The following is a 27,872-nucleotide window of genomic DNA, read 5'->3' as shown; positions in this document are numbered from 1 at the left end:
TATAATAATTTGGTTGTAAAAAACAGCTTCACTCCAAGCATTTTGCAATCACATAAAAGCACTAAGTGGCAGTAAAAGACAATAAAATATTTTTCTCATGCAAATTATGTCAAATTGCAAATTTTCTAATTGTTCAAAGGTTCTCTAGGCGCATCCCTTGGTCTGTTTAATGAGCATATGCCTTGGCAGAAGGATTGCCTTAACTTTGGGACACTTTGAAACAAAACTGATAATGGGTAGGCTATTTTTGTGAATACTACCAAACAAAACATTCAACATAATACGGTTATTCTGTATAGCTCATGTGTAAGTCAACATTATAAAACCAAACAAATGTGTGCTACCCTTTCATTTCTTTTAGAAAAGGTACTTTGTGTGTAGCCTATCGGTTTTCTGAAAAAAAAGAAAAACATGCTGTTCAACGGAAGAATCTTATTGTGACAACAAGAAGCATATTGCTTTCATGTAGTTCGCGTTTGTTACCACTAGAGTTTACCAGTTGTAGGATTTCTCTCGAGCATGGTTGAACGGCTTATACAATGAGAGTCTGTAGTCGGGTTGCGGTAACCCAGCCTCTCTGGATTTACCCCCGTACGCGCTCGGACTACTGACGAGTCGCTGGCTGCACGGATCACGACAGTCAAGTCTAACTTCAACTCGCTACCATTTACTTATTTTGCTGATCGACATCTGGCTAAACAGCGTCGGAAATGACACCGATGGAAAGTGCTTATATTCTGTTTGAACTCACTGGAAGTTTGCGGATGTTTTATCTCCGAGTATATGGATTATAACTGCGTGTTATCATTCGGGAGCTGATAGGAAATATTATGATAAACGCGACATGCGTGTCTTGTTTACTGCATGAGCTAATACAGCGCATTAGCGTGCTTTAACTAGTTTTTACCCACGCGACTGTAAAAAGCTCTCTGTGTTAACACGTTGTGGATTTGAAACACCTTGCGCGGAGTTGCGCACGTTGCGATTGGGCAACCTGGACGGCTGCAGAAACCGCTGCAAATAGTGCAGTAATACATTGTTGCACTCATTTTAAATTTTGCATCCTGAAAACAGCTTTGGTTGACAGCGAGTGGTTGTTAAAGGTATCTGAAAGCGTTTGAAATGATTGTAATTTCGCAAACTTAAGTTTTAGATTGCCAGCAATCGATTAATGTTGTAAACGTTATGTTTTGGTTATGTAAACGTTAAAATGTGTTTTCTTAACGTCTTCCAGCATTGTTAATAACATCGAAAAGACGTCACGTCAACTTTTGTTTTTACATCGCCGTCAGTAACTTTTAAACTTTAAGAAGAGGCAACTAAAGGTCATGGGAGAGGCAGCTCCGACCCAGGCGACCCCGAGTGGATTTGCACCCATGTTGGGCGTCGGGATGGGAGGACCAATCACACCAATAGCCACATCAAGAGGATCGTCGGTTCCTCAGCTGCATACCGCTATAGTGGAGCGCCTGCGTGCCCGAATCGAGCTGTGCCGACGGCATCACTCCACCTGCGAGAGCCGCTATCAGCGCGGCCAGGCGGAGACCACGGACCGGGAACACGAGAGCACACTTCAGCTCTTAAATATTGTCCAGCAGGGCACCGGGAATAGAAAAACCAAGGGCAATAGATCGGCATCTCAGCAGCCCTCCGACTTCAACAGAGTGAATGGTGAACACAAAGTCCACAATGTGTCGGAGGCTGAATCCAAAATCTCCTCGCAAATAGCAGTAAGTAGTAAATACGCCCATCTAAAGTGTGGTAAATCTTATAATCTGTGCAATAGGCTACACATGATGACACACGTCAGTACAATTGCCAAGAGAATGACATGAACACACTGATATGATATGATGTAATTGTTGAAGAGAGAGAGAGAGAGAGAGAGAGAGAGAGAGAGAGGAGGGGGGCTATGTTTAATTAAAAAGGGCCCTGCAGGTTGCACGTGATTCTTTAAAGGCCTTTTGCACAAACCGCAACACTGAAAGCATTGTACTCAGCATTGATCACTTAATAACACTGTTTAACTGATTTGTCAACAGTGCACTTGTACAGTAGTCCCAAAATGTATTTCATTGCAAAGTGTTTGGACACTGGCTGTCAATTGCACATACTGTACTTATAGTTTCAGTAATGTGATTTGCTAGGTTGGACACCTGAACTTGAGGGGAACTGCAAAAACGGTTTTATGCAACCGTATGTGCATTATTTTTTACTGGTGGTATTATTAGGAGGAATATCTGTTTGCCTAGAAATAAAATTGCTTTGTAGATTAAGTTATTGTTATAAAAGGAAATGCTTGCATCTTGCGGTCAACAGGTCAGTGCTGGTTCTTTGTTCTCTGTCTTTTTATTTGCCTCACGGGACACCACTTGAGCTTGATGCATTTATAAAGTGTTTACTGATTCGGAATAGGCTTTGCTTTGTAGAAGTGTTTTGTAGAAATTAAGAAATCAAGATCGCAATGTGTCATCATTTACTCATCATTTACATACCTTTACTTGTTAGAAAACCACATTTTTAATTAAACACTAAATTAATTTTAATAACTTCACATCTTAAGCAGTTTTACATTGTGCCATGACATTTCATATCTTGTATAGACACCTTGCTTGCATTGTTCTAGATTTTCAGTGCCTGTCGCGATTTTGAAATTTGGTTGATGGTTAATTTTCTGATGAATAATGACGATTAATTGCCTGTTTTATGACTTTGACGATTATGACGATGAATTGTCTGTTTTATTGCTACCTGTATGACATTTAATTCTTATACATTTGTGATTATTTAAATGAAATATTTTGCAAGGTTTACTTAGCAGTAAATATTGATACACATAACACATATTTAAAAAAACTTATTTAATGAATGTTCAAAACTTAAATAGTAGCCAATCATACTAGGGTCATATTAGTACTGGAACACGTGTCTGGAAATGTATGTTTTACCTGGCAGTTTATAGTACTGATCAGAGCATTTTTTTTAAATGCTGTTTGTCCACTGTATTAAATGGTTTTGCAATGTATCGCAATACCGTGTCAGTTAAAGAGCGCCATCTGATACTGTCTTGTTTATCCAGGCGCTGCAGCTCCCCCTTGTGTTTTTTAGAGAGATGTGCAAACATTGTGGTGATCTGAAAATCTGAAAAAAAGACGATTATTTAATCATCAGGGTTTCCCGCAGAAAATTTGTTAGTTAAGGTGGTAGGGTTGGGCGAGTGGGCAGAGCCGAGGGCGTGGCAATCAAAGGGTGTATGCGTCATGATGAAAATTGAAATATTTTGATTTAAAACACTCATATAAAACTTAATTTTGAAGAAACTATGACAGAAAATGAACACATACTAGATTATTAATGAATTGAATGTTTTTAACAGATACCTCTAATGGGAATAGCTGCGTGGTGAAGTGAAACTAAAGGGTTAATAAACACAAACTAAAGCAGATGTTGTAGAACGACTGGCGAACGATGATAGATGCCGCAAAAATTGTAAAAACTGATTATTTCCTACTAGTTACATTATATTAAAGGAGTGTAACTACTGTAGCATGTAAATAATGCACATAAATAGCGTGAGCAAGAGCGCTCAACAATGATTATAATCAACAGGCACGTGAAAACTAGCTAGCAGGTTGCTCAAACAACAAAATCACCAGTTAACTTACTTTAAATTTGCAAGAACTATAGACGAATACAATAACAGGCTTAAATAACCCCAAAACATAAGTCCACTTACAGTTCTAACGGACATGCGTTTAATAACTGGCTATCCTTCAGACATGATGGACCATGTCTTTATCTCATTTCGGCCGTGTGGTGCGTGTGCACGCTCGCGGTGTGAAGCGCGTCCGTGCTATTCTCTGAGATGTTTTATCAACTGGCTAGTTATCCTCGAGACAGTGACGGACCGGACCACGTCTTTCTCATTTCGGCCGTGTGGTGCGCGTCCCCGCTCGCGGTGTGAAGCGCGTACACGCTATTCTCCGAGATGGACTTGACGGCCTTTTGTGCAGCAATTTTTTTTTGGACGACCTAGTTAAGGCGGTAGGGTTTCCAAGCTTAGGCGGGCCGCCCGAACTGAAATGTGCTGTGGGAAACCCTGATCATTGTGACAGCCCTAACAGAGATGTTTTCTGCTATAAACAGACATGCACATCTGGATATAACATAGCAATGTAACTGATGTCATGGGGTTTCACTGTTTGATTGCTTAATATCCTCTCTTGTTATTTTAACAAAACCAATTGTGTGATACTTGAAAATGATCAGCGAGCTGCAAAAACTTTCTTGAGGACACAATCGGGTGCATTATTAAGCGCTAAAGTGAGTCATAGTGTGACTCATTGTGCTTACTCCATTCAAACAGATAATCATTAAGTTACCGTATCTCCTTTTTGTTCGGATGAACAAAGTAAGTCATGCGGGTTTGCAACGACGCGAGGATGAGTAAATGATGACAGAATTTGTTTTATGGTTAAACTGTTCTTTCACATTGAATGCAATGTATTATATCCAATATATCCGGCAAACATAAAAAAAGATGCATGCAGCAATTGGATGATGATGATGTCCTTTCTAACACTACAGTGAATGGCCTCGTGTTTTATTCCATATCAAGTGTTGTCAGGCCCCATTATCAAAGATTTGACAAATTGCTCCCAAAGCACCTTCTTGAATGATGGGTTTCCTATAAAACCAGACTGAAGCGTGCAGTCTGCGTATAAATATTTAGAACCTTTCAATACGTGTCCTGGTTTTGTTTACTCAAAGTCAAACAGGCCTTGAAAACCCGATTGTGAGAGGACTGCCCAGTAATTAAGTGTCATGGGTGAATTGGTTTTTTTCCTACTTTCAAAGCTGTGACAGATTTGGGAACAGAAGAGGACTGTGGAATATCCTCTCATGGAAAAGAAAGTTGGGTATTGTTGTTGCTCTGTTTGCTTATCCAGGGACATATCAAAAGATAGACCTTGTATAAACCCAGTTTATAATAGGGTTGGAGACTTTATACCCCCGCTGAACAGTCTTTTACAGTAATAATGAACTCTTCTTTTGGTTCATTAAGTTTTAGCAATTGACATGGACAACTTTTAGTTTAAAGCATTAAAAATAGGAATTCTGTTATTAGTTTCATTTTGTTATACACTTAGATGACGTTCTTTCTTCTGCAGATCATAAAAGATGATATTTTAGTTTTTTCCCCCTATACTAAACTTGACAGGGAATCAAAACTTTCATTAAACTGACATTACACTGAAAAACGAATCTCTATGACCTCTGAGTCATCTGAAGCAATACAATGTTTATTGTATGTATAAATAAATGTCAATTTAACAAGTTTAAAAGTTTAAATGTAAATAATACTTTACAAAAGCCACATAAATAACATCAGACCTCATTGTTTCTTGTCTCACAGTCAGCTCGATTATGTAAAATATAAACAAGTTTGACATTTGTTCTGCGTAAAAAAAAATCATGACACAATGGTAAGTAAATGATGAGAATATACAGACTACACTGCAAAAAATGACTTTCTTACTTAGTATTTTTGTCTTGTTTTCAGTAAAAATATCTAAAAAAAAATTATTAAATTAAGATGTATTTTCTTGATGAGCAAAATGACCTAGGAAAAGTGTAGTTTTTAGACAAAAAATATAAAATTTAAGTGAATTTGTGCTTAAAAACAAGCAATAAATAAATAAATAAATAAAATCTGCCAATGGAATAAGAAAAAAATTCTTGAATTAAGTTTTTATTTAAAAAAGTTGACTTATTTTAAGAAAGAAGATATATATATTTTTTTGCTTGTTTTAAGCACTAATTTACTTAAAGCAACACTATGTAGTTTCCATGTAAAATGACTTACAGCTCCCCCATGTGGTTGAAAAGTGCAACAGTGCCTGGAATCAGACACTCTTCTGCAGGCAGGGGGAGGGGCGGGGCTGTGTGCTCTACCCTCCACCGCCACTTTCAGAGTGTGCTTGTAGCAGCTAGGAGGCTGCTCAGGTTGCAGCAACAGTACAATTTGTCCAGTTAAAAGTTGTTCTATCACTGAAATAATTTTAGAGACATTATTTAAAGGTAAAAAAAAACTACATAGTGTTGCTTTAAAAATTTTTATTTTTTGTCTAAAAACTACACTTATTTTCCTAGGTCATTTTGCTCATCAAGAAGATACATTTTAATTTAAGAATTTTTAGATACTTTTACTGAAAACAAGACAAAAACACTAAGTAAGAAAGTCATTTTTTGCGGTGTAAACTGTTCTTTAAAGGAACAGTATAGGATTGTGGCCAAAACTGGTATTACAATCACAAAACTTGTGGCTAAAACTGGTGGCTAAAACTGGTACTGCAATCGCACAACTTGTGGCCAATACACAAAATGACAATATAAACATCAGTTGAGGGCTGCAACTCCACTTTTTAAATGACAATATCCTGGCCAGACCACTGTTGTCAGTGATATAAGTATTTGAAATGAAAATGTTTTCTTAATATCTAGTGACATATCAGGGCCATTTTATGATTAATTGATATGAATGTCTTACAAACTGTTCCTTAAAACACTGCTTGTTGTAAGCTTACTATTTAAGATGTAGCAAAAATTGAATGTAATTAAGTATGACAGCAGGCATAGCAGATAATAGGTGGAAGAAGGAAATGTCAATGTGTTTCCTGGTGTTTCTAAGCAATAGTGCCTTTGGGTAAAGGCTAAATGTGGTTGATATTGGATTCGTTCTGCATTGATCTGGCCTGTCTGTGCCTTACAGTACAGTACAGTACTTGGTGAATCTGAATAGGTTTCTCCCACTGTTGATTTTCATGTTGAAATGAGAATGAATTAGACAGACTCGGGGTAAATTCACATTCTGGCAGAAAACCAAAGCAATCAAAAAGTCAAAGAGCTGAATAGTCTCTCTCATTAGGGCTATCGTCATAAAGTCTGGTGAACACTGCAGCTTACTCTGCACAGGAACAGACAACTTACATAGGAAGGTTCTTTCTTAATGACATTAGTTAGTATAAGATAGTTTTAATCTAAAATAAATGATGATTCTATGATCATAAGTCTTTCTCAATTCAGAAACGTCCATTAATAATCTCCAAACAATTAGTTGTTCTTCAAAATCTGTATTTTCTGAACAGGCTCAAACATATAAGGTCTGTTTACTAATGTGAGCTACTGGCATGAGCCGTAGAGCAATCAAAGCAGAGCTCAACATTATTATTCATCATGACCCTTCCGAATAGGGCAAAAGTAGACAATTTCATTCAAAGGGCAAATCCTAGGGTTGTAAATGGACATGTAAAATGTTTTTGGATAATTTTTGCACTTAATAAAGTTACATACCTTCTATGTAAATATCAAAGAAAATTTTTACATATTATTTTTAATACATTCTTTGGCACCTTTAATAAATTTCCCTTCAGTCAGATGGACAAACAATGTATGCATTATATAAAGTAAAATGTGACATATTAAAGCGTCCATAACACACGCTGTTTCTGCATATCTGATGTTCTGGAGTACCTATAGAGTAGTATTACATCCTTCATATCTCCGAAAAGTCTTTAGTTTTATCAGATCTATAAAAGAAATATCTATAAAAAATCGTGGCTACCGCATCTAGTATGCCGCAAGCATTTGACGCTGGGAGGGGCAAGTGATATGTGCTTGTCTGTTTGCAAGATGGCTGATGATGATTGTTCATTCATCGAGAGAGTTACCGGTTTGTATTTGGTCACCTTACTATAGGGGGAAAATAAATGGCGCGGGTCGATAAACGTCACTTGACTCAAAAGTGAAATGTGTATTTACAACTTACCAGGTTGCCCAATGTCCTCACTGACACTCTTCCAAGCGGATCCTTTTTATTCTTGTCTATAGAAATAAGAACTTGTGTCGTATAGCTCCGGGTGATTGATCACGGACAAAATCAAGCGTTCCTCCATGTTGAATGAGTGACTCCGGGCGGGGCTGCCGCCACAGCAGCAAGTAGGCTCAATTTTCAATTCAAGTTCAATTTTTTTAACTCGGGGGTCAGTCGCAAATTCGCGTCAAACACAAAATGCAAAAAACAAAACCATTCGTGCGTACCGCGCCAGGTGTTGAATTTGCGCCATTTGCGCAAACTAGACACACGAATGAGGCGGAATTGCATCTACCGTGAAGCACCAAATGCCTCATTCGCGCTGTGAGACCTCCAGACGCACGTCAACGCGTCTTCACATTGACTTAACATTGAAATAACTCGTGCTTCACCCCTCTACCGCAGCTGGTGTAAACGCAGCATTAGAGTACATCCAAAAACACACCTCTTCTTTCGTGCCATTGTTGAGTCTTGATATAAAACAAAGCTGTTGCGTGAAGTGATTTTTTTGACTTATTTAAGGTAAGGTTGTGTCATTAACAGAAGTTGGAAATTGGCCCTCCTCAGCGTTAATTCCCACATTCCTTACCCAATCTTGACTGTAATACAGCTTCAACTCTTTTAGAAATCACCACCAAATGTGAGGTTTTCATTACTTTTTTTGATTTAAAATATGTTGCCTGTATTGAGTGAATGGGATATGTGTGGTTACTATTGTTTTCTTAAAAATACTTTGTTGTTTAATCAAACTACTGTTTCTTAACACTATACTGGTTTTAAACTCACTTACTTACAGTCACTTCTGTGGTAGCAGCAAGCATCGAGTTCAAACATATCTCGCCTGTTTTGGGAGGTGTGCATGCACTCATGACTCGTGCTGTTGAGACCCGCCTTTGCAAACCCAGCCGTCACATCATCCTCATCCTATCTACCCCTCGTGGATCACTTGTGACTGACTCAGATGCAAACTCTTTGCCGCACTTTGCAGACAATCTGTGCAGTGCTGCGTGCACTCGAATGCATGTTTTGATCATCAGACTGCGTGCACTGAACCATGACAGTTCGGGATGAGAACACGTACCGTTACACCCCTATGAAATATATCTGTGTGAATACACTGGCCAAATTGAAAACTTTTAATTAATTTTGCTAAATTATTTAAGGGTCAGTCCACAACAACACTGTTGAATACTAATAAAAGGCTGAGATGCCGCACACTACAAGTACTAGCACAAATATTTATTCATTAACACAGTCCGTTTCCGTCCACTGACAAAGCCTGATGAAGGTCAGTTGACCAAAATGTTGTGTTTATTAATACATCTTTGTGCAAGTATTGGTGGTGTGCGGTAGGCCTGTCACGGTAGCTACTTTTCATAGGTCGGTTAAAGGACAAGTTCGGTATTTTACACTTAAGGCCCTGTTTTCAGATTGTTTATGATGAAATAGAACGGTTTTGACTGAAATTTTGACATATGCGGCTGCCCCGAGAATTTTCGGGTATTTGTTGTATCACCTCCTACCTTTATAAGGGCTATATAGGTGCACAGGAACAATCCTTCCTAAAATGCATTAAACTTTCCAACAGGTGTTTTAGCATGCGTTGTTAACTTGTGGACCTATTTTTCCAAACGCCTCACACTCGTATACTCTTCTGTTGAGTGCTTGAATAATAGACACTCCAGCCCAGTTGGTGGCAATAATCCGCCTTTGCCAATTGCAAGAATATAAACAAAGTTCCCAGCGCGGAGTAATACCGTACCTCACAGCACATCTAATACAAGTCAATGGAGTTGGACAAAAACTACGAAAAAACCTGTTGGAAAGCATCTTTTGCAGCGATTTTTGTGTGAGCATATCAGTGAACACCCCTGACCACTCGGTGAGTTTCATGTCTTTGTAAACGAAAGTTTAATGCATTTTAGAAAGGATTGTTCCAGTGCACCTATAAAGCCATTATAGAGGTGGGAGGTGATACAACAAACACCCGAAAATTCTCGGGGCAGCCGCATATGTTGAAATTTCAAAACCGTTCTATTTCATCATAAACAATCTGAAAACAGGGCTTAAAGTGTAAACTACCGAACTTGTCCTTTAATTGCCCCAGAAATAATGGCAATAGTCGATAATATTGTCTTTTTAAGACCATTTTACTGTATTTCACTGGTTATATATGACAATTAAATAGCATAATAATGCAAGAAGAACATCCTTTCTAAGAACACATTTTTTTTAAGAATTAAGAATTTTTATTTAAGGATAAAAAAATTTATTGTTAAGAATATTAAGATATGATGATGAAATTGGAATGTAAGAAAAAAATAATATTCTAAATATTTAAAACATAAATAAATATTATAAAATGACAGAGGCAATCGCGATTTTTTAAAAGCAAATGATATTCGTTTCTTTTGCACACAAACACACATGTAAACACTATGGTAATATATCGCATCTAAAAAAACTATCGACGTCATGTTCGCCTATCGTTCGATAAGTCGATATAGTCATTATATAGATGTTTTCAGCAGTAACAACATAAACACGTGGGTTTTGTGGTCATCACGTAACTTCCGGTAAACTCCGGGAAGAATAAATAACAACAAAGTTCTTTTAAAGTAGTTTATTTATATTACAAGCAAAATAAACAATACGTAGATTACATAGTAACCCAAAACATTTGTTATTTTCGATGAGGTATTTGTTTAAGTGTTCAGTTTCAGCAACTAGTCAGACCAATAAACAAACAGAAACCGGAAGTAAAGTTTGGATAAAACGGTCTATAGTCATAACAGGCCTAGTGTGCGGCATCTCATCCTTTTCTGGAAATCAAAAGGAGACATTAGGAATGATGTTACTGACTAAGCCCTTTGATCTCGAGATTTGTCCCCGGATTGTTTGATTGTGGTTCATTCACACTACCCCTTTTTGAGTTTTCTCATGATCTGCAATTTCTTTCTTGAGAAACCACACTTGTGCATTCTGATTCGATAAGTAAACTAGCGCATTGCCTACTGATCTGTTAAAGTGTTAGTTTACCCCAGAATAAAAAAAAATTTAACATCAATTACTCACCCTCATGCTGTTTCACACCCAAAAGATCTTCACTCATTCTTAGAATACAAATGAAGACATTTTTTGAAATCCAAAGGCTTTCTGAGTCCCCTTAAGCCCGGAATACACTGCACGATTTTTGTCCTCTTATAAGATCATTACCTTATCACACTGTGCAACATGTATCGTTTAAACTCGGGTACGAGAGGCATGTAGATTGTACGATGATGACACGGAAGCTTCGGCGGCTGCGTCACACGTTGCGCAACGTCACCAGCATGCGCTCGTGGTAAGCAAATACCGGCGCGCAGGTCGTAGCAGCAAACACACTGTGCGGTGATCATGCCGAATTTCTGACCCTGCCAGAAAACTATCGTAGGCTATCTTTGGACGCAAGACCGGTAAAACTGCCGTCTTTGAACCTCTCTCACTGTACGACATAGGACCACCGATGGAGAGCCACGATCACAGAAATCGCGACGATAGTTTCACGATGGCAATCTTTCGTCTGGGACAGCCAATTATCGTGCAGTGTATCCCGGGCTTTAGACAGAAATGCATCTCACAACTTTCAAGGCCCATAAAGGAAATAAATACATTTTTCAGAACAGTCGCATCCTATTAACGAACCCGTGCTCGAGCCCGGATTGAAAAAAATATATAGTTGAGAACAAACATGTGGGGGACTCTGGCACAGTTCAAGGCAACCATTCCTAATGTTAGTACACTTATTTTAATGACAAATGCGTCATCACTACGACTCACACATTATGAAATTGTTTCACACAGGGCGCGTTCCACGACTGATCCAGGCAATGTTAGGTCCACATTCCGGAATCGATCTGAGGATAAATCCAGGACTGTGTTAGCATTCAGACAGACGGCACTCTAGCAATTCTATGACAATTTTCTGGGATAAACACTTTGTGTGAAAGACAGCTATTCACTTTCATTGTATGGACAAAAAGGCATCATCAGTATGTCTCTTCTCATGTTTTATAGAAGAATAAACTTTACACTAGATGAGTGTGTGAATGGTCTTGTGAACAGAGGTGGGTAGTAACGAATTACATTTACTTCGTTACATTTACTTGAGTACATTTTTTGGGTAACTAGTACTTTTAGAGTAAATTTAAGGATGGGTACTTTTTACTCTTACTCGAGTACATTTCTAATGAAAAAACTGTACTTTTACTTCGCTACATTCGGTGGCGTTACTACGCTACTTTCAGATGGTAATAATTAATGAATATATTTTATTTTTTAAGTTTATATGGCTTGTTCGAAAGTCTCGCGAGACGTTAGAGAGGCTGCGTGCGTTGCGAGGGGTGGCTACGTATCACCATTTAGCGCGCGTAGATGAAAGGAGATGAATGAAGCGGAGGATGACCTATGCAAGCTATTGGAGGCAGATCACGCGTGGCCTCAAGTTTGGTCTATGTTTACACTACAAAAGGTCAAAAAGAATAGTTTCATAATGCGATGCATGCTTTGTGCACCAAAACGAACTGACATCTCAGCGTACAGGAATTCAAGCTCCAACCTGAAATAACACGGCGGTAAGTGTCACTTTGTGCAGTCTCTTATTATAATATTATTTCACGCACTGTTTTTGTCATATGCGCTCTTGTGCAAGCAATAAAATTACTCTAACCTTACAAACAACACACGTTCACATCTGCACATTTCCATATCATTTCCTCAAAAAACTAAAATTGAACAGCATAATATTAAGTCTTGCATTAATAATAAGGGAAAACCGGGGCAAAAGTAACGCTGGACGAAAGTAACAAAGCGATTTTCTCAGAGGACTGATAACATTTGCATCCCAAACTATGACAGCATCTTTGCAACCCTTGACAGAGCTGACAAATATCGCGTTATTTACTCACCATTTTCCGGGTGTAGATCCAGAAAGGTGTTTTCAACCATAAGTAAATTCCAAAAGCGGTCATTGTTTTCTTATAACGCGTTGTGTTTCTCGTTTCATCAATCTTCAGGTTATTTAGTGCTCTAACACATCCTGAAGTTTGACTTCTCAAGACTTTTTCAAAATAAAAGTAAATCGGGTTTAAATGTGAGGAGATCCTGTCAGGACGAAAGTAACACTTACTTTTGTACCATTTATATTATTCTAATTTTATTTAATTTAATTTTCATAGTGTTCAAACTGTTGAATTTAAGTTTGTACTGTTGGTTGCTTTTGAAACATTTGATAAAACTGAAATTTAAAATGAAAATATAATTTCATTATTTTTTACAAAGATAAATTACAAAATATGTTTGCAGTTACATATTAAAGAGGTCATAGTCATGTATATTTAATAAAAACAAGTGTAACACGAAAATCTACATTGTTTTGTTGTGTTAAAAAAAACAATTCACCACTTATGTTCAAAGTGAAATTATACTAGTCATTTTACATTTGTTCAAAATTCCACCTGGTATTGATAGTTACTGACCACAGCAAAATATATCTCTGTCTGAAACATTATCTTTAAAAATTTAAAAAACGAAAAAAAAATTTCTGAAAAATTTTACTTTTCGCCTGTTCTCCCCTACACATAACCCGGACACCTTACTTAAATGTAGAAAATACATACGAATAAAAACTGGATTGTATTTTATTTAATTCCTTCCTAAAGAATCTATATACTTATAAAAATAAAAGAATAAAGTATGTTTTTAAAGAAACATGTTTTATATATTATAATAAATGTAGAGTTGATTTGCAAAAACAGATAAGTTCCATTTGAAATTCTAAAATAAGCATTTTATCAAGCTCCTTATGTTCATTAATTGAACATTAATGGCAATGAAAATAACCTATTCATATAATAACAAACAGACACACACATTCTTTTTTGCTTACTGTAAGCTTGTTTGAAGGCAGATGCAGCCAAATTTTGTTGTGAACGTGAAAATAAAGACACAGTTAACTGTCAGAAAAAGTGTGTGTTTAAGATTTTTTTTTAATGACAAGTTATGTATGTGGTGATGGAGGACTGAGAACGACTGCTTTACTTTAACCTAGGTTTATAAGTAGTATATAAGCAGAACAATGAGACTTTTAAGGAGAGGTTTGTGAAAGCCCTCCAAGTAGTCTGAAATTCAGGGATTTTACGCTTCTTTTCAATCAGATCGGAAGTAACGAGTAACTAACTACTTGAGTAGTTTTTTCATCTAATACTTTTTTACTCTTACTCAAGTAAATAATTAGATTTTTACTTTTACTTGAGTAAATTTTTGTATAAGTACTTGTACTTTTACTTGAGTACAGATTTTGGGTACTCTACCCACCTCTGCTTGTGAATCGTAAATAACTTAGCTTTCATCGTCTGACATCTGTACTGTAATATTCATTGGAAGTTATGAATGCAGAGATGAGAAAAGCTGTGATTTTTCCAGTTATTCTTTTTGTGTTAAGCAGTAGTTGTGATTAAATTTTGCAGCTATACATTCACGCTGACCGTGATTTCCCAAGCACAGAGAGCTCTCTGATGTATGTCAGGTTTTTCCTGCCTGACTAAAAAGAACAGTGAAAAGTGTGAGAGGAGGAAAGGGAGAGAAAACCACGAGGAGGGGGCGGTTTGCTATTTCTTTCGACAAGTCTTGTGCTGAACTCACCTGAAATTCAACCCTTGTGGGAAACTGCATCCTTAGGTGTGCACTTAGTGCGTGATAAAAATCTCTTTCCTTCAAAAACGACAAGCCTCAAATCCCTAAACCCACAATTTACACCCCATGAACGTCACACATCATACGAGAGAGTTTTATAAATATCTGATATGACTCAAATGTTTGCACTCTCTTGTCATCTGTGAACTTTTCACTTTGCAGTCATTAAATAATTTCGCTGTAACAACATCAGATTAGATTTAAGATTAGATCGATTTATCACTTACCATCAATGGAAAACATGTGTGGAGGTAGATTACCTCAGATCACACTTTGTGGTTTTAATTCTTTCCAAATAGACAAGTGTTTTTCACATCTCTATTATAATTAAAGCAAATGACCTACTTTTGTCAGCTAACTTGATTGTCCTCTGAGAAAAGTAATCTTATCTCTATAAGAATTTCTGTGATTCTGGTATGTTATACATGTTTGCAACACTTATCATTTAGACCTTACCGCTTACAACATTTTTAACAAGTTGTCTCACGCAAAGAAAAACATGCAATGTGTGCTGGTGTCGCAAGTACGGTATGAGAATTTCACGGTATGATAATCGTCTTTGAAAATATCATGGTTCACGGTGTACGCTATTAAACAATAATTATTATTACAGGGTTCCCACGGGTCCTTGAAATCATTGAAAGTTTGTGAATCTGGGGAAAATAATTTAAGGCCCTGGGAAGTTTTTGAAAATATACAAACATAGATATATTATTAGATACGGTGACCCTTAAATAAATAAAAAAAACAGGGTTTGGGTTTGAACATATGGTTTATTATATCAAACTTTTTATGATAAAAAACTTTATATGAGTCTATTTAAAAAAAAAAGATAAAATAAAATAAAGATCTGCACATCTCCCATTGGAATAAACCAAACTGTCCTTCCTCTTAAACAGCATAAATGGGAGAGCAAAACGTGCACGGCCATTTTCGGATACATTATAATAGCATACTAATATTTTAAACATTCATGGGCAAACAAGCCGGTTATCATAAGAAAGCTATTGCCATCACGATATGTCTGACTATAGACGACAGTATAAATCTATCAGCACCTAACCAACACTGATGTAGTGTCAAATCCAAGAAATTACAAATAATAGTCACTGTAGTATCAGATACAGATATAGTCTTGATTTACATCAGTTATATACATAATGTAAATTAAGTTTAGCAGGTTTGTGATTCTCAGATCTAAAACACAAGACAATAAGTTCAACATTTAATCTAAAAAAAAAAACAGAGATTCTGATCTAGCTTGAAATCACAGACACCCTACGCTGTAAAAAAATGGTTGGTTCAACTTAAAGAAAAGTTACCTGGCTGCTGCATATTAGTTGACACAATATTTTTAGGTCAAACCAACTTAAAAATTTAAGGCGACCAGCAGTGGGGCCGGCGACTTCTTTTTCGAGGGTACACGATGGATGTAGCCCCCTAGGTGAAAAAGTAGTACACTTCCATAGTGTACTTAAAGTGCTTTATTTTCGCACGCTAATTTTGTACTTAACATACTAAAATTGCATCTTTAGTACTTCTTAAGATGTTCTTAAAGGATTAGTCAATTTTCTTAAAAACAAAAATCCAGATAATTTACTCACCACCATGTCATCCAGGATGTTGATGTCTTTCTTTGTTCAGTCGAGAGGAAATTGTGTTTTTTTGAGGAAAACATTGCAGGATTTTTCTCATTTTAATGGACTTTAATGGACACCAGCAATTAACAGTTTTAATACAGTTTAAAATTGCAGTTTCAAAGGACTCTAAACGATCTCAAACGAGGCATAAGGGTCTTATCTAGCGAAACTATTGTCATTTTTGACAAGAAAAATAAAAAATGTGCACTTTTAAACCACAACTTCTCGTCTATCTCCGGTCCTGAAAGCGCCAGCGCGACCTCACGCAATATGTCATCACGTCAAGTGCTAAAATGTATTTAAAAAATGTATTTAGGTACCACTTGTAGTAAACTTGAACCCATTTTTGTATGAAATGACTTCAAGTTTATTACAAGTGTTAACTTAATACATTTTTTTAATGCAGAGATAGTATGTTAAAAGTGCATTTAAGTTCATATTCATGGTGTCTCAAAATAGCACAGTGAAGTACACTTAGATAATCTTAAGAACATCTTAAGAAGTACTAAAGATGGATTTTTAGTATATTAAGTACAAAATTAGTGTGTAAAAATAAAGCAATTTAAGTACACTATGGAAGTGTACTACTTTTTCACCTGGGCTGTCATGTGTGTGGTTCGTCATTTCAAAATATGTGTTCTGCACGTCAAGTGGCCCTATGTGCATCACGTGTCTCGTCAAAATAAGTGCCTGCTGCACACGCGTCAAAACTGAACAGACACATGATGCAACGAACACATATTTTGAATTCGCGCCCCTCGTAAGAGCAGTCAACAGCCGCCACTGGCGACCAGGTAAATTACTTTTTTAATTTGAACCAACAATCATTTTTACAGTGTACTCAAAGGTACACTGTTCATTCCCACAGCTCTTCTGCGAAAACCGATGGACCCGACAAGGATTCTTGCGTTGTGGGATAATATCTCAAAATAAAAGACGGTAGCGGTTGGAACTTTGGTGTACTTTGGACAGGAGCAGGCGGTCTGACAATAGTCCAATCCAGACATCTTTTGACATAACAGCGAATCTGCACTTTACTCATTCTAACTGACCACCTGCTCTGAGGAGATGTGCGCTACTGAGGGTAGGAAATATATTATCATATGCAGATATCGGATAAACACAAAGTGAATTAAGCAGGAGTGGATGGGTGCGGAATGGAACCTTGCGGGACGTAGAAAACAGTCCCGCGCAGACATCTACTCAACAGCCTTTAAAAAATAAGTTGTCTAAATAGTACCCAGCTCACATATCATGACTGTTAAAAATACTTGTCCACTTAAAGTTGTCAAAAACAGAGTATGTTAACCTCCTCTTAACTAGAGGTTAAAAACCTCTGTCTTAAATTGTGGGTGACAACAGAAATGTCTTGGGGTAGAGAATTGGTTTGATTTGGAGATCTTCAAAAACGCCCCACTTTCCCGTGAGGTCACCGTCCAGGCCAGGAAATGAGAAAGTGGGCTCCTGATGTCACTGCCGAACCCCTGGGTGGAATGTCGGGTCGTATCAGGGGCTCTCTGGGTAGATCAGAGATCAGGCCTGTTTACATTTCAACTCAGGATATTTCTATCATCCTGGCCAAACTTCTCTACATTCCCAGGCTCCTCGCTCACAGCCCTGAAAAGGAGCACAAGCCCTCTCTTTTTCTCCCTTCCTCCATGCTCTCCCCCTTCCTGCAGTTTTTCTCTCTCTGCCTCCAGGGAAGTCAGAGTACAAATTCAGCATAGGAAAAAAGTATATTTCATGTATTTTTTAATCATAATGAGATGAAGTCAGAAAAGATAGTTAGGTATTTGAAGTATTGGAAGTAAGACATCTCAAGACACGGACTCTTCAGCTCAAACATTTAACCTGTCTTTAGCCTGTTGAGTGTTGAAAAAAGCCGCAAGTTCTCAATTTAGTTGCTTGATTTGGTGTGTCAGCAGAAGTCATGCTTGACATGTTGACATTTATTTTCATTTAATGGAATGGCTGTAATGCTGGAACATGAGTGGTGTAAGGAATGAGATCTCGTGAATAACCTGTTCTTTTAAGACAATTAAACCCTTTAGTTCATAAAATGTAGTATCTAACTTTTGACCAAGCTATATGAACTCTGGCAGCTTTGTCTCTTGTAGTAAAATGTGTAGTAAAGTTTAGTTCTGTGGCATCATTGTGAAGAAATGTTTGTAGTTCTGTAGAAATCTTAAGAGGTTTGGCTCTTACACAAGGTTCCTGGACCTCACCCAACAATTAATGTCAAATTTCAAAAGCTTTGCTATGATTTGTGCAATGAAGTCTGTGAAATGTTTACATTAAGGCTTCATCTTGTAAAAATATTATATTTAAACAAAATGTTTATTTTTACAGTACTGTATTGATTAAACTACTGTAATAATCAGCTGCTCTAAATACAATTTAAATAAAAATTATATTGAAATAAAAGTAGTAGTTTAGGAAAAGCCAACAATGAGCTCGTTTACATGCACACCAATAATGCGATTATAATGGGATTTTGTCAATACTGCGATTATACATTACCTCATGTAAACGCAATAATTCGATAAAAATAATGCGATTAAGCTCATAATCGCAGTAAGTATAATCGCATTAAAAGAGGTGGCGTACGCCGTTTATAATCGCAGTATGCGTCCATGTAAACGCTTTAATCGCATTTATACCGCACTTTAACTGAAGTGCGCGTGTGTTTTAGTCACGCACCTTAAGCACAAATTCATTTTAATCTTGACATTAGGAAGTTTTACGTGAACTCTGCCAACACGACTCGCTGTCAGCAGTCTGTCTTCATTCAGAAATAGCTCAAATAACACGACAGCAGTGTATAAAAGCTTTAAGGGACATTATATCAATAATTATAACGATAAATATATTAGTGACCACATCATGATAACTTCATGCTTATTTGCTCAACCAGTGCGGCATTACCTAATATTCGATATTTTTTTGTAATAAAAACTTTTTTGCAATTGTTTACATGTCACTGAATATGTAAATATGCTGTTCTTGCATTTACACAGTGGGAAACCAGCAGATGTCCTCAACTTGCTGCGTTTCGTGTAACTAAACAATGAATGTAGTAGTGTGTAATAATATCTTACCTTTTGGCGTAGTCAGTGTGGTAGAAACATTTCACAGCAACTGCATCAGCTCTGGATACCTGAGGTAATTTTATGTATAGACTTCAGCAACGAATGAGCTTTCTACTACATTTTAAGTGCGCATGCACTTCAAGTTCAAATAGATTTGATTGGCTGTCAATGGTTTATCGTTCATCATGTGCCAAAATCGCTATCGTTATAGTTGTTGTGTGAACTCTGCTATTATCTTTAATATAAAACGATTTTTAAAACTATATTTTTAAATAAATACATCTATAAACATCTTACTGCGATTAAGACCTTACTCGCATTGTTGGAAATAATCGCATTATTGGTGTGCATGTAAACGAGCTGAATGAGAATTTGGGATTCTGAAGTTGTGGTTTGTGATCAACAGATTACCATTTCTTCCGCACTTTTTTTATAAACTCTTTCATCGAAAAGCACGTGCGTTGTCACAGTTGGCCGTCTGAGTGGAAATTTACTTCCGGTTTCTGTTTGTTTAAAGGTCTGACTTGTTGCAAACTGAACTCTTGAACAAATACCTCATCGAAAATAACAAATGTTTTGGTTTCCTAAAGACGAGGGGAGACGACGATCATTGATCACTGCTATGTGAAGGGAGGTTTGGCAGCTGGTCTGTAGTTAAGGTTGTATACATTATATAGTACACATTTTACACTGTAGAGTTAGCTAAGTGTAGTTTTTTATAGGCTTTAGCTATGAAATATGAACTAAGGTAATCTACGTACAGTATTGTTTATTTTGCTTTTTATCAGAAATAAACTACTCTAAAAGGACTCCATGAAAGATGTTTGTTTATGTTGTTGCTGCTAAAACCGTCTAATGGTGCATTCCCACCAGCGGCGGTAGAGGCGACAAAAACGTGCTGCTCGCGCGTAGTTGGATGCTTGAACATTTGAGTTCACTCGCTTCATTTGCGCGTGAAAGCTGCGCGTGAAATTCTAGTCATGGGAGTAGGGCTGGGTATTGTTTAAAATCTTTCGATCCGGTGCCAATTTCGATACCTTCGTTTCGATACCGGTTCCTAACGATACTTTTTCGATACCATATGTTTTAAAATCCATTGAAACATTAACAAAAATACATTAAACACACAACTTTTATTTTTCACCTTAATTAAAACAAATACCGGTAACACTTCTCACTCAGGGGAAATTATTAATCAAACTGGTTGTGTTTTTTGGATAGGGGTGCGCCAGCAGACACACTTATCAGTTTTTTTATGAAAATAAGGAAGCAAAAATAAAGAAATTAAGAATATGATTAACACTGCTTTATTTTATGAAATGTAAAATGATATTTAGCTTGGACTAACAGTATTTAAATAAGTGGGTTCATTATAGCTGCAACTTTGACAAAAGGTTAAAATATTTAAATGGGTGACTGAGTTTTACTGGGATGATTTGTATGCATGTTTGTTTTTGTAAACAATACTCAACATCATAATTATCAAAATATTAAATACATTTGGGATGTTTAAAATTAGTAGAAAATGCGCTCATTGTCATTTTATTCAAGTGAAATTAGCAAACCAGTTAAATGGAAATTTAGTTTGTTTAAAATAACGAGCCAGGCTTGTAAGCAGTGTTGGACTGCGCGTGTGCATCAAGTTTAAACCTGTAAAAAATAGGTTTAAACGCATCGTCCATTTTGGGAGATGAGGGCAAGAAGGCTTTGCGATGCGGTATTTCATAAGCATTGAGAGACACAAGCTGCGCGCGTCGAGACTGTTGTTGGAGACGCGAGGGCGAAGTTTTGCCATGCGAAACCAGGCGCGAGTGAAACAAGCAGAGACACAGGCTGCGCACGTGCTTTAAATTGAAACCCCTTGTCACTTCAGGAGAAGCGCCGTTTTGGTTGACATACCTTTCACGGAGACAACACGGGCGTACTTGCGCTAACTCTATTGGGAAGATAACTGTCACAAAGACTTTCTGTACATTTCTCATATTGCATCCTTTCTACACTTGTGTTGAGTGACTGTGAGTTGGACTGCGAGTATTTTCAGAAATCCTCCCCGTCACGTGGTGGTGGACAGCCAATCGCCGGCGCTTTAGGTCCTTACACGCAAGTACAGTCTCACAGAGACACAGCCACTTGGCGTTTGGAATCAAAATTTGCCACCGAAAGATAAATAATTTTTCGATACTCACTATCAGAGTTTTTCGTTTCGACGTTCGGTACCCAGCCCCATAGATATGTATAAAGGCTAGATGGCTCAAGGCGGAGTCCCTAACGGCATCACCTGGCGGCCATCCTAGGACAGGGCGCTCGCTCACTCGTAGCATTGAGTTTAATGGTGCAGGTACTTTTAAATGACCATAACTTGCTCAATTTTCTACCGATTTTCAAACGGTTTTGGGTTTTTACAAACGTTAATAACGTGGCTATAATTCTGGATGCTTTAACATGTTTCATGAATTTATTTTTTATTTTTAGTATAGGTATGCAGTGTCATAGGTACATCTTTGACGTTTATAACAAACCAAACCGTTTGAAAATCGGTAATGAATTAAGCAAGTTATGGTCATTTAAAAGTACCTGCATCATTAAAACTCAATGCTACGAGTGAGCGAGCGCCCTGTCCTAAGATGGCCGCCAAAATGCGGACGTTGCACTCAATTGGCCAGCAGCGCGGACGAGCCATCTAGCCTTTATATCTATGCCCAGCCCTACATGGGAGGGGCTTCTATGACTCCGCTGAGACTCCGCTTGCTTCCTGTAATCATGTCACTACTATAGCAAGGTCCTGATTGGTTAACGCGGCACGGAAATCCGGCGAAGTTCAAATTTTTTAACTCGCACGTTTCCCGCAGCAACGCTCAATTCACGCGCAACGCGCCATCCGTGCCGCGCTTCCTGCGTGTACCGCACTGTAGGATGCCTAATCGCATCTTTGCATTGACTTAACATGTAAATCACTCGCGCTTACTGCGTCTGGTGTAAACCCTGACTAAGAAACTTTTGTGCATAGGCGTAAAATACGCAGGGGACATGTACAACACCCCCCCACACTTTAAAATAAAGATAATTCTTCCCATTTACTTTTCAATTTGCCGCCACAATTCACGCCCATGTATTTTTGTTTGTTTCTTAGATTTTAGTGACGTAACATATACCCAATCACAAGTGAGCGTTATAAGGCGAATCATTTTTTATGCATGCGTGTCTGGTTGAGCTTTAAATTTCAAAGGATGGAAGCAGGAACAGCAATCAAAAGCAATCATTTTGCATGCTTTCAGGTATTGCCAATTTAAATATTTAAACACAACAAGACGCGAAACAGACTGACTCACACGCTGTTTTGAAATGATGTGTTTGCGCCCATCTGACGCTTGTGGCCATAATGCCGCATCTCAAAGCTTCAGAGTGCTGAGTTCATGTTTTCTTGCGTGTATACTGACATATTTACTTAAAACTAAAAATGCTGAACGTAAGCAGAATTTTGGATGTGTGCACTTACTGTACTCTGTTTCTAATGTTAATCAAACAACAGACAAAGAAAAAAGCATTCATGATGAGCCAATTCTACTGATCTACTGAACCCACTGATCTATATAATGCTATCTATCTATAACAACAGAAAGGTGCTGTGGATGTTAAAGGATCTTTATGGAACAATACATTCAGAAATAATTCTTGAAGCACCTTTATTTTTGTATTGAGTAAATTTTTTCTGCATCAGAGAATTATATTTATTTTCTATTTATGTTTCACCATTCTTCTCATGATGTTTTCCTGTATGAAAGAGGTTATGACAGACAAGCCTCTGTGTCTGCCCTACTGAAAAATCCAGCTAAAACCAGCATAAGATGGTAGCTGGTTTTGGCTGGTTTTAGCTGGTTTAAGGTGGTTTACGCTGGTCCTCCCAGCCTGACAAAGCTGGTCATGCTGGTGGGCCAGCTGGTATTCCAGCCTGACCAGCTAAGTCCAGCTAGACCAGCTTAAAATGTGACCAAAACACAGCTAGACCAGCTTGCTACACCAGCAAAACCAGCTTCCTACACCAGCAAAACCAGCTAAAACCAAGCTGGGGACCAGCCAAAACCAGCTCACCAGCGTATGCTGGTCCCAGCTGGATTCCTCAGTAGGGTGGATATTCTAGAAAAATAAAGCGGTATCTTCAGAGTTTTGTACACTGTATGCTCAGAATACACTTTTAAAGATTCAGTGTTTGTTGTTACGGAAAGTGGACTTTTAGGGATTTTGTTTATTTGTTTTTTGGTTGCCTGTCTAGTTAGCATTTATAATTTATTTTTGAAAATGTGACAGTATAACCTTGCAAAAGTTCGTAGCTCCTCTAATTTTTAACAATTCGTTGCTTGCAAGAAGTGCACATTTTTCTCTACAGCATCTACACTTTGTGTCTCATATTCACAGAAGTATAAAATATGAAATGTAGCGTTGACAGTTTTCTCCCAGTCCCCTGAGATTAACATGCTGACTAAAGAATCTCAACAGTTCATGCTTTCAACTGCTGTGAAACTTGTCTCGCCTGAGATCTCCTGAAACATTGAGAGAAACAAGAAATAAAGAAAAAATACACAACTGAAGTAGAAAATAAATGAAGACATTACAAATAAATTATTGTGCTATTTGATAATAAAACTTGCATGCAGCTTAAATTAATACATTTGGGGTGGTTTCCCGGAAAGGGTTTAGCTTAAGTGAGCACTAGGTCTTAGTTTAATTAGGAAATATAACTAGTTTGAACAAACATGCCTTACTAAAAGCAGTACTTGTGTGCATTTTGAGGCAAAACAAAGAGTACTGATGTATTTTAAGATATATTAGTGCAAGTTGTTTTCCGTTTGGACAGCTCTTACTTTTATTTTAGTCTAAGACTAGTCTAATCCCTGTCTGGGAAACCGCCCCTAAGTTTTAAATAATGAATAGTATGGGAAGTAAATAGGATTAAAAGTTCAAATGGTTTGCCATTTATTGCAGTATTACTATTACTATTGACTGAAGATAAGGGATTCAAACAAAACTCTGCCTAAATAATGACCTATGACATGTTACATACAGGCTTCTCACAGGTCCTTGAAATCCTTGAAAGTTTGTGAATCTTGGGAAAAAAATTCAAGGCCCTGGGAAGTTTTTGAAAATATACATACATAGATACAGGCCATTGTAAGTGCTTGAATCTATTTTATGCAAGAGGTTTTCTGGAAAAAATCCAGTTTATTCCCAGTGTAGTGTAGGATAAATTCTAGACTTTTAAGCACACGTGCTAAACTGTTCGCTTTAAATGCCTATTTCTTCTGTATGTGAATGTTGATTCATACTAAAAGAAGGGAACAAGATGCTGTGTCTCCCTTGCCATACTTCCTGCGTCCCTGTAACGCCGTCTTTGACAATATTTCAGATAGCGATATACTTCCTGGGTCCTGCGTCACCCTGTTTTTGTTGTTAAGTCTCAGCATTGGTTGAATTTGATATACACATTCAGAAACACTTACCCCTGGAAGCGTCCCCAAAATGTCACCGCAGTGACCAGTGTTTCCCACAGGATTTTGAGGAGACTGTGGTGGTGATGACGTCACCCGATAATTAGCATATATGTGATGTCATCATGTCGTGTTTGCGTTTGATCTAGTGTTGTTGGTACCTGAAATATGTTTCACTTCTACTCTTTGATCTGTATCTGTATTTGATCTGTATTATATATCAAATTATATTTTAAGCCAAATTAAGCTGTTTTAAATGGTGAAATAAAAATGTAAATGGGAATCATGAAAATTCTATTTGTGGGGGCCAGTGTTGATTCTGTGGTGGGCCACCACAAATAAATCAATGTATGGGAAACACTGGTGACGCAGCGCGTGTTCCCTCAAAAGGAAACTGTAACAATGTATCTTAAAAGGTAACACGATGTAACCTTGCTCTCACTTGCAATATGTCCCCACATTTAGTCCTTGAATTTGAGGGTATTGGACCTGGAAAGTCCTTGAAGTGTCCTTGAATTTGAAGTTAACTAAGATGTGGGAACCCTGAACATGTTCTGCAGTATTTGTTCCTCAAATTTAATTGCTTATTGAAGACAAGTCTTTTATTTCTTTCGCCATCAGAAAAGCTGATTTGGGTTATTTTGACAGTTTACTATATGACCCTGATTTTACCAGTGGCACAAAATCTTTTCCACATCTTATTATCATGTTATACATTGTTATTTAACAACAAAATGATGATTTGCGCTGTTAGTAAATCTGGCTCTATAATCGTAATATTGCCAAAAACCCATTATAATCCCATTATGAGGGTGCATGTAAACGTGATCACTGTGCCACAGTAACAGCTGCATACTATTATGACCAATCCTTAGAGATGTTGTTTTATAATAGGGCCAAAAAGCACTAATATTTGTGTAATATTGTATATAAAGTTCCCTTTTACCTGAAAAAAAATACAGTAAAAGAACTGGATCACTGCATAAAGTCAATGGAGTTGCTCATCTCATTTCCTCTGTTTGACAGGATGTTAAAACCACATTCATCAGAGCACATCATTTAACCACTTATTGTCACACAGCCAAGAATATCTTCATTTTTTGAAATAGGTCCCTGTAGTCAGAGGGTTCAACTAGGTCAGGGGTTCAATTCCCAAAAAACACACATGCTAAACATGCATATATTAAATGCACTGCAAGCTGCTTTGGATAAAAGTGTCTGCCAAATACACAAACAAGGATTTACGTGTTTTCCGTTAAATTCTATGCGACCACAATTCTGCTTCTTTAAACAGCGTCAATTTTATTTTTATTGCATTATGTTTATAAGAGTTGAACAGCTCCCCCAATATTATTACTTAAAATTCATTAAAAGAAATTAAATAATGTAATAACAGTTAATGTAGAGTATCATATTAAGAAAATTTACACTGTAAAAAATAGTAACTTTTGACCTCCTATGAATAGTTGACGTAATTTATAAAAACAAGTTCAAATTGTTCAACTTAATTTTTTAAATCAAAGTAGAAGAAAAATATATGTTTGTTTGAAAAAAAATGCTGCATTTCTTTTACAGCGTATAGCAAAGAGCAAACACAGTGAATTTATTGTCTTTTGACTTTGTATGATTTTGTATAATGTGAAAAGATTCACCAAGAGAAAGCAAGATTGCCGTACATTAATGAAAAGACTTAAGACAAGAAAAGAAGAGAGTCGCTATGTAAAAGAAAGAGTAAAACAGTAGATGTAAAGAAGGGAATTGGAGAGTGTGTGTTGGTTCAGAGCGGTGTGTTTGTGTTCTGAGGTGACAGTCTCAGCTTATGCCAGGTCCGATCTCTGGCGCCTGGTGCCCTCAGTCTCCCTCTCACAAACACAGTCACACTGTTATAGCAGTCCTGCCCCCCTCCCCTTCTCCATCTGCCCTGTCCTGAGGTAAACTGAGAAAAGCACCTGACCTGAATTCTCTCTTTTTTAGTATTGATTCATCTTCTCCACCTCTTTACAATGAACCTAAATCCCTCTGGCCATAAAGTTATTTGAGCTTATATGCATATTGCACATTGGAACACATTTTTTCTAGCAGAAGGAATGCTTTTTATTGATTTAACTTCATGAAAGTTGCACTTTTTTTTTTACTTTAATATTGTGTGGTAACCGTTTTATAAACGGTTGTCTTCAGCCGTTACTTATTCACGATACAGCACACAGCCTTTCGTACCTTATTGCTTACATATGAAGGGTTTGGTTTCAAAACGGGATAAACGCCATCAAAATCAGTATTGTATCTGGTCAGTATTAAAAAGTAAATTCTTAATTTTACGCAAAATCCGATATCCGCCGTGTTATTCTGTGACCTTTCTCCCTTTTTTCCCAAAACGCAATAAACGCCACCCTTCCTTTTCTGCAGAATGCAATAAATCTGCTTATTACACGGCTCTCTGGAATGCTTGATTCTGATTGGTCAGTTGAGACATTTGCAGGTTCGTTCTTATCAAATAATAACCGCTCCAAAGTAATAACGCATAGCCGGTACTACTTGTACGATTAAAATCGTTCCGCGCCAATAAAGACCAATAAAGATTACTGTTTGGCGCCATCTTGTGACAAACACTGGACAACCACAATTAAGAATGGAAAATTTTGACATTAATTTTAACATGTACGGAAAAAACAAAACATTTAAACAGTGGATAGAAGAACGAACAACGACAAGACACAGAGAGCTTACTGAGACTGAACTTGACAAAATAGAGCATGACAGCTACGAAGCCAACACACAAAAAAATACAGAATGGGCATTAAAACTTCTCAAAGACTGGCTAAAAGAGAAAAAAATGGAGACAGACAAGTATGAAGCAAATGATCTTAATAAGGTATTACGATCCTTTTATGCATCTGTGCAAAGTTTCGCGGAAGGATAAACATGTTAATTTAAAACAAATATGGCAATAAAATGTTTCAAATTCATATTATGTCCAGCTTCGCGTCGGGTGATCACACTGTCGGGGCTTATTTCCCGATAACTACCGGCTGCCTCTACATTATCCCTTACTTAA

General features: G+C 37.3%; 1 protein-coding gene across 1 annotated transcript in view; it reads left to right on the top strand.

Annotated features, from left to right (window-relative positions):
- Positions 1-457: 457 nt before the first annotated feature.
- The window catches only part of maml2 (mastermind like transcriptional coactivator 2), an 88,401-nt gene continuing 60,986 nt past the window's right edge, over positions 458-27,872 (top strand). The window contains exons 1-2 of the mRNA XM_055195919.2: positions 458-1,103; positions 1,235-1,730. Coding sequence (XP_055051894.2) covers positions 1,329-1,730 — 402 coding nt within the window. The 5' untranslated portion in view covers positions 458-1,103; positions 1,235-1,328. The remainder of the gene's footprint in view (positions 1,104-1,234; positions 1,731-27,872) is intronic.

The sequence above is a fragment of the Misgurnus anguillicaudatus genome, chromosome 24 (genome assembly GCF_027580225.2).
Source record: "Misgurnus anguillicaudatus chromosome 24, ASM2758022v2, whole genome shotgun sequence".
NCBI classification, from domain to species: Eukaryota; Metazoa; Chordata; class Actinopteri; order Cypriniformes; family Cobitidae; genus Misgurnus; species Misgurnus anguillicaudatus.
This window is presented reverse-complemented; position numbering and strand designations above follow the sequence as displayed.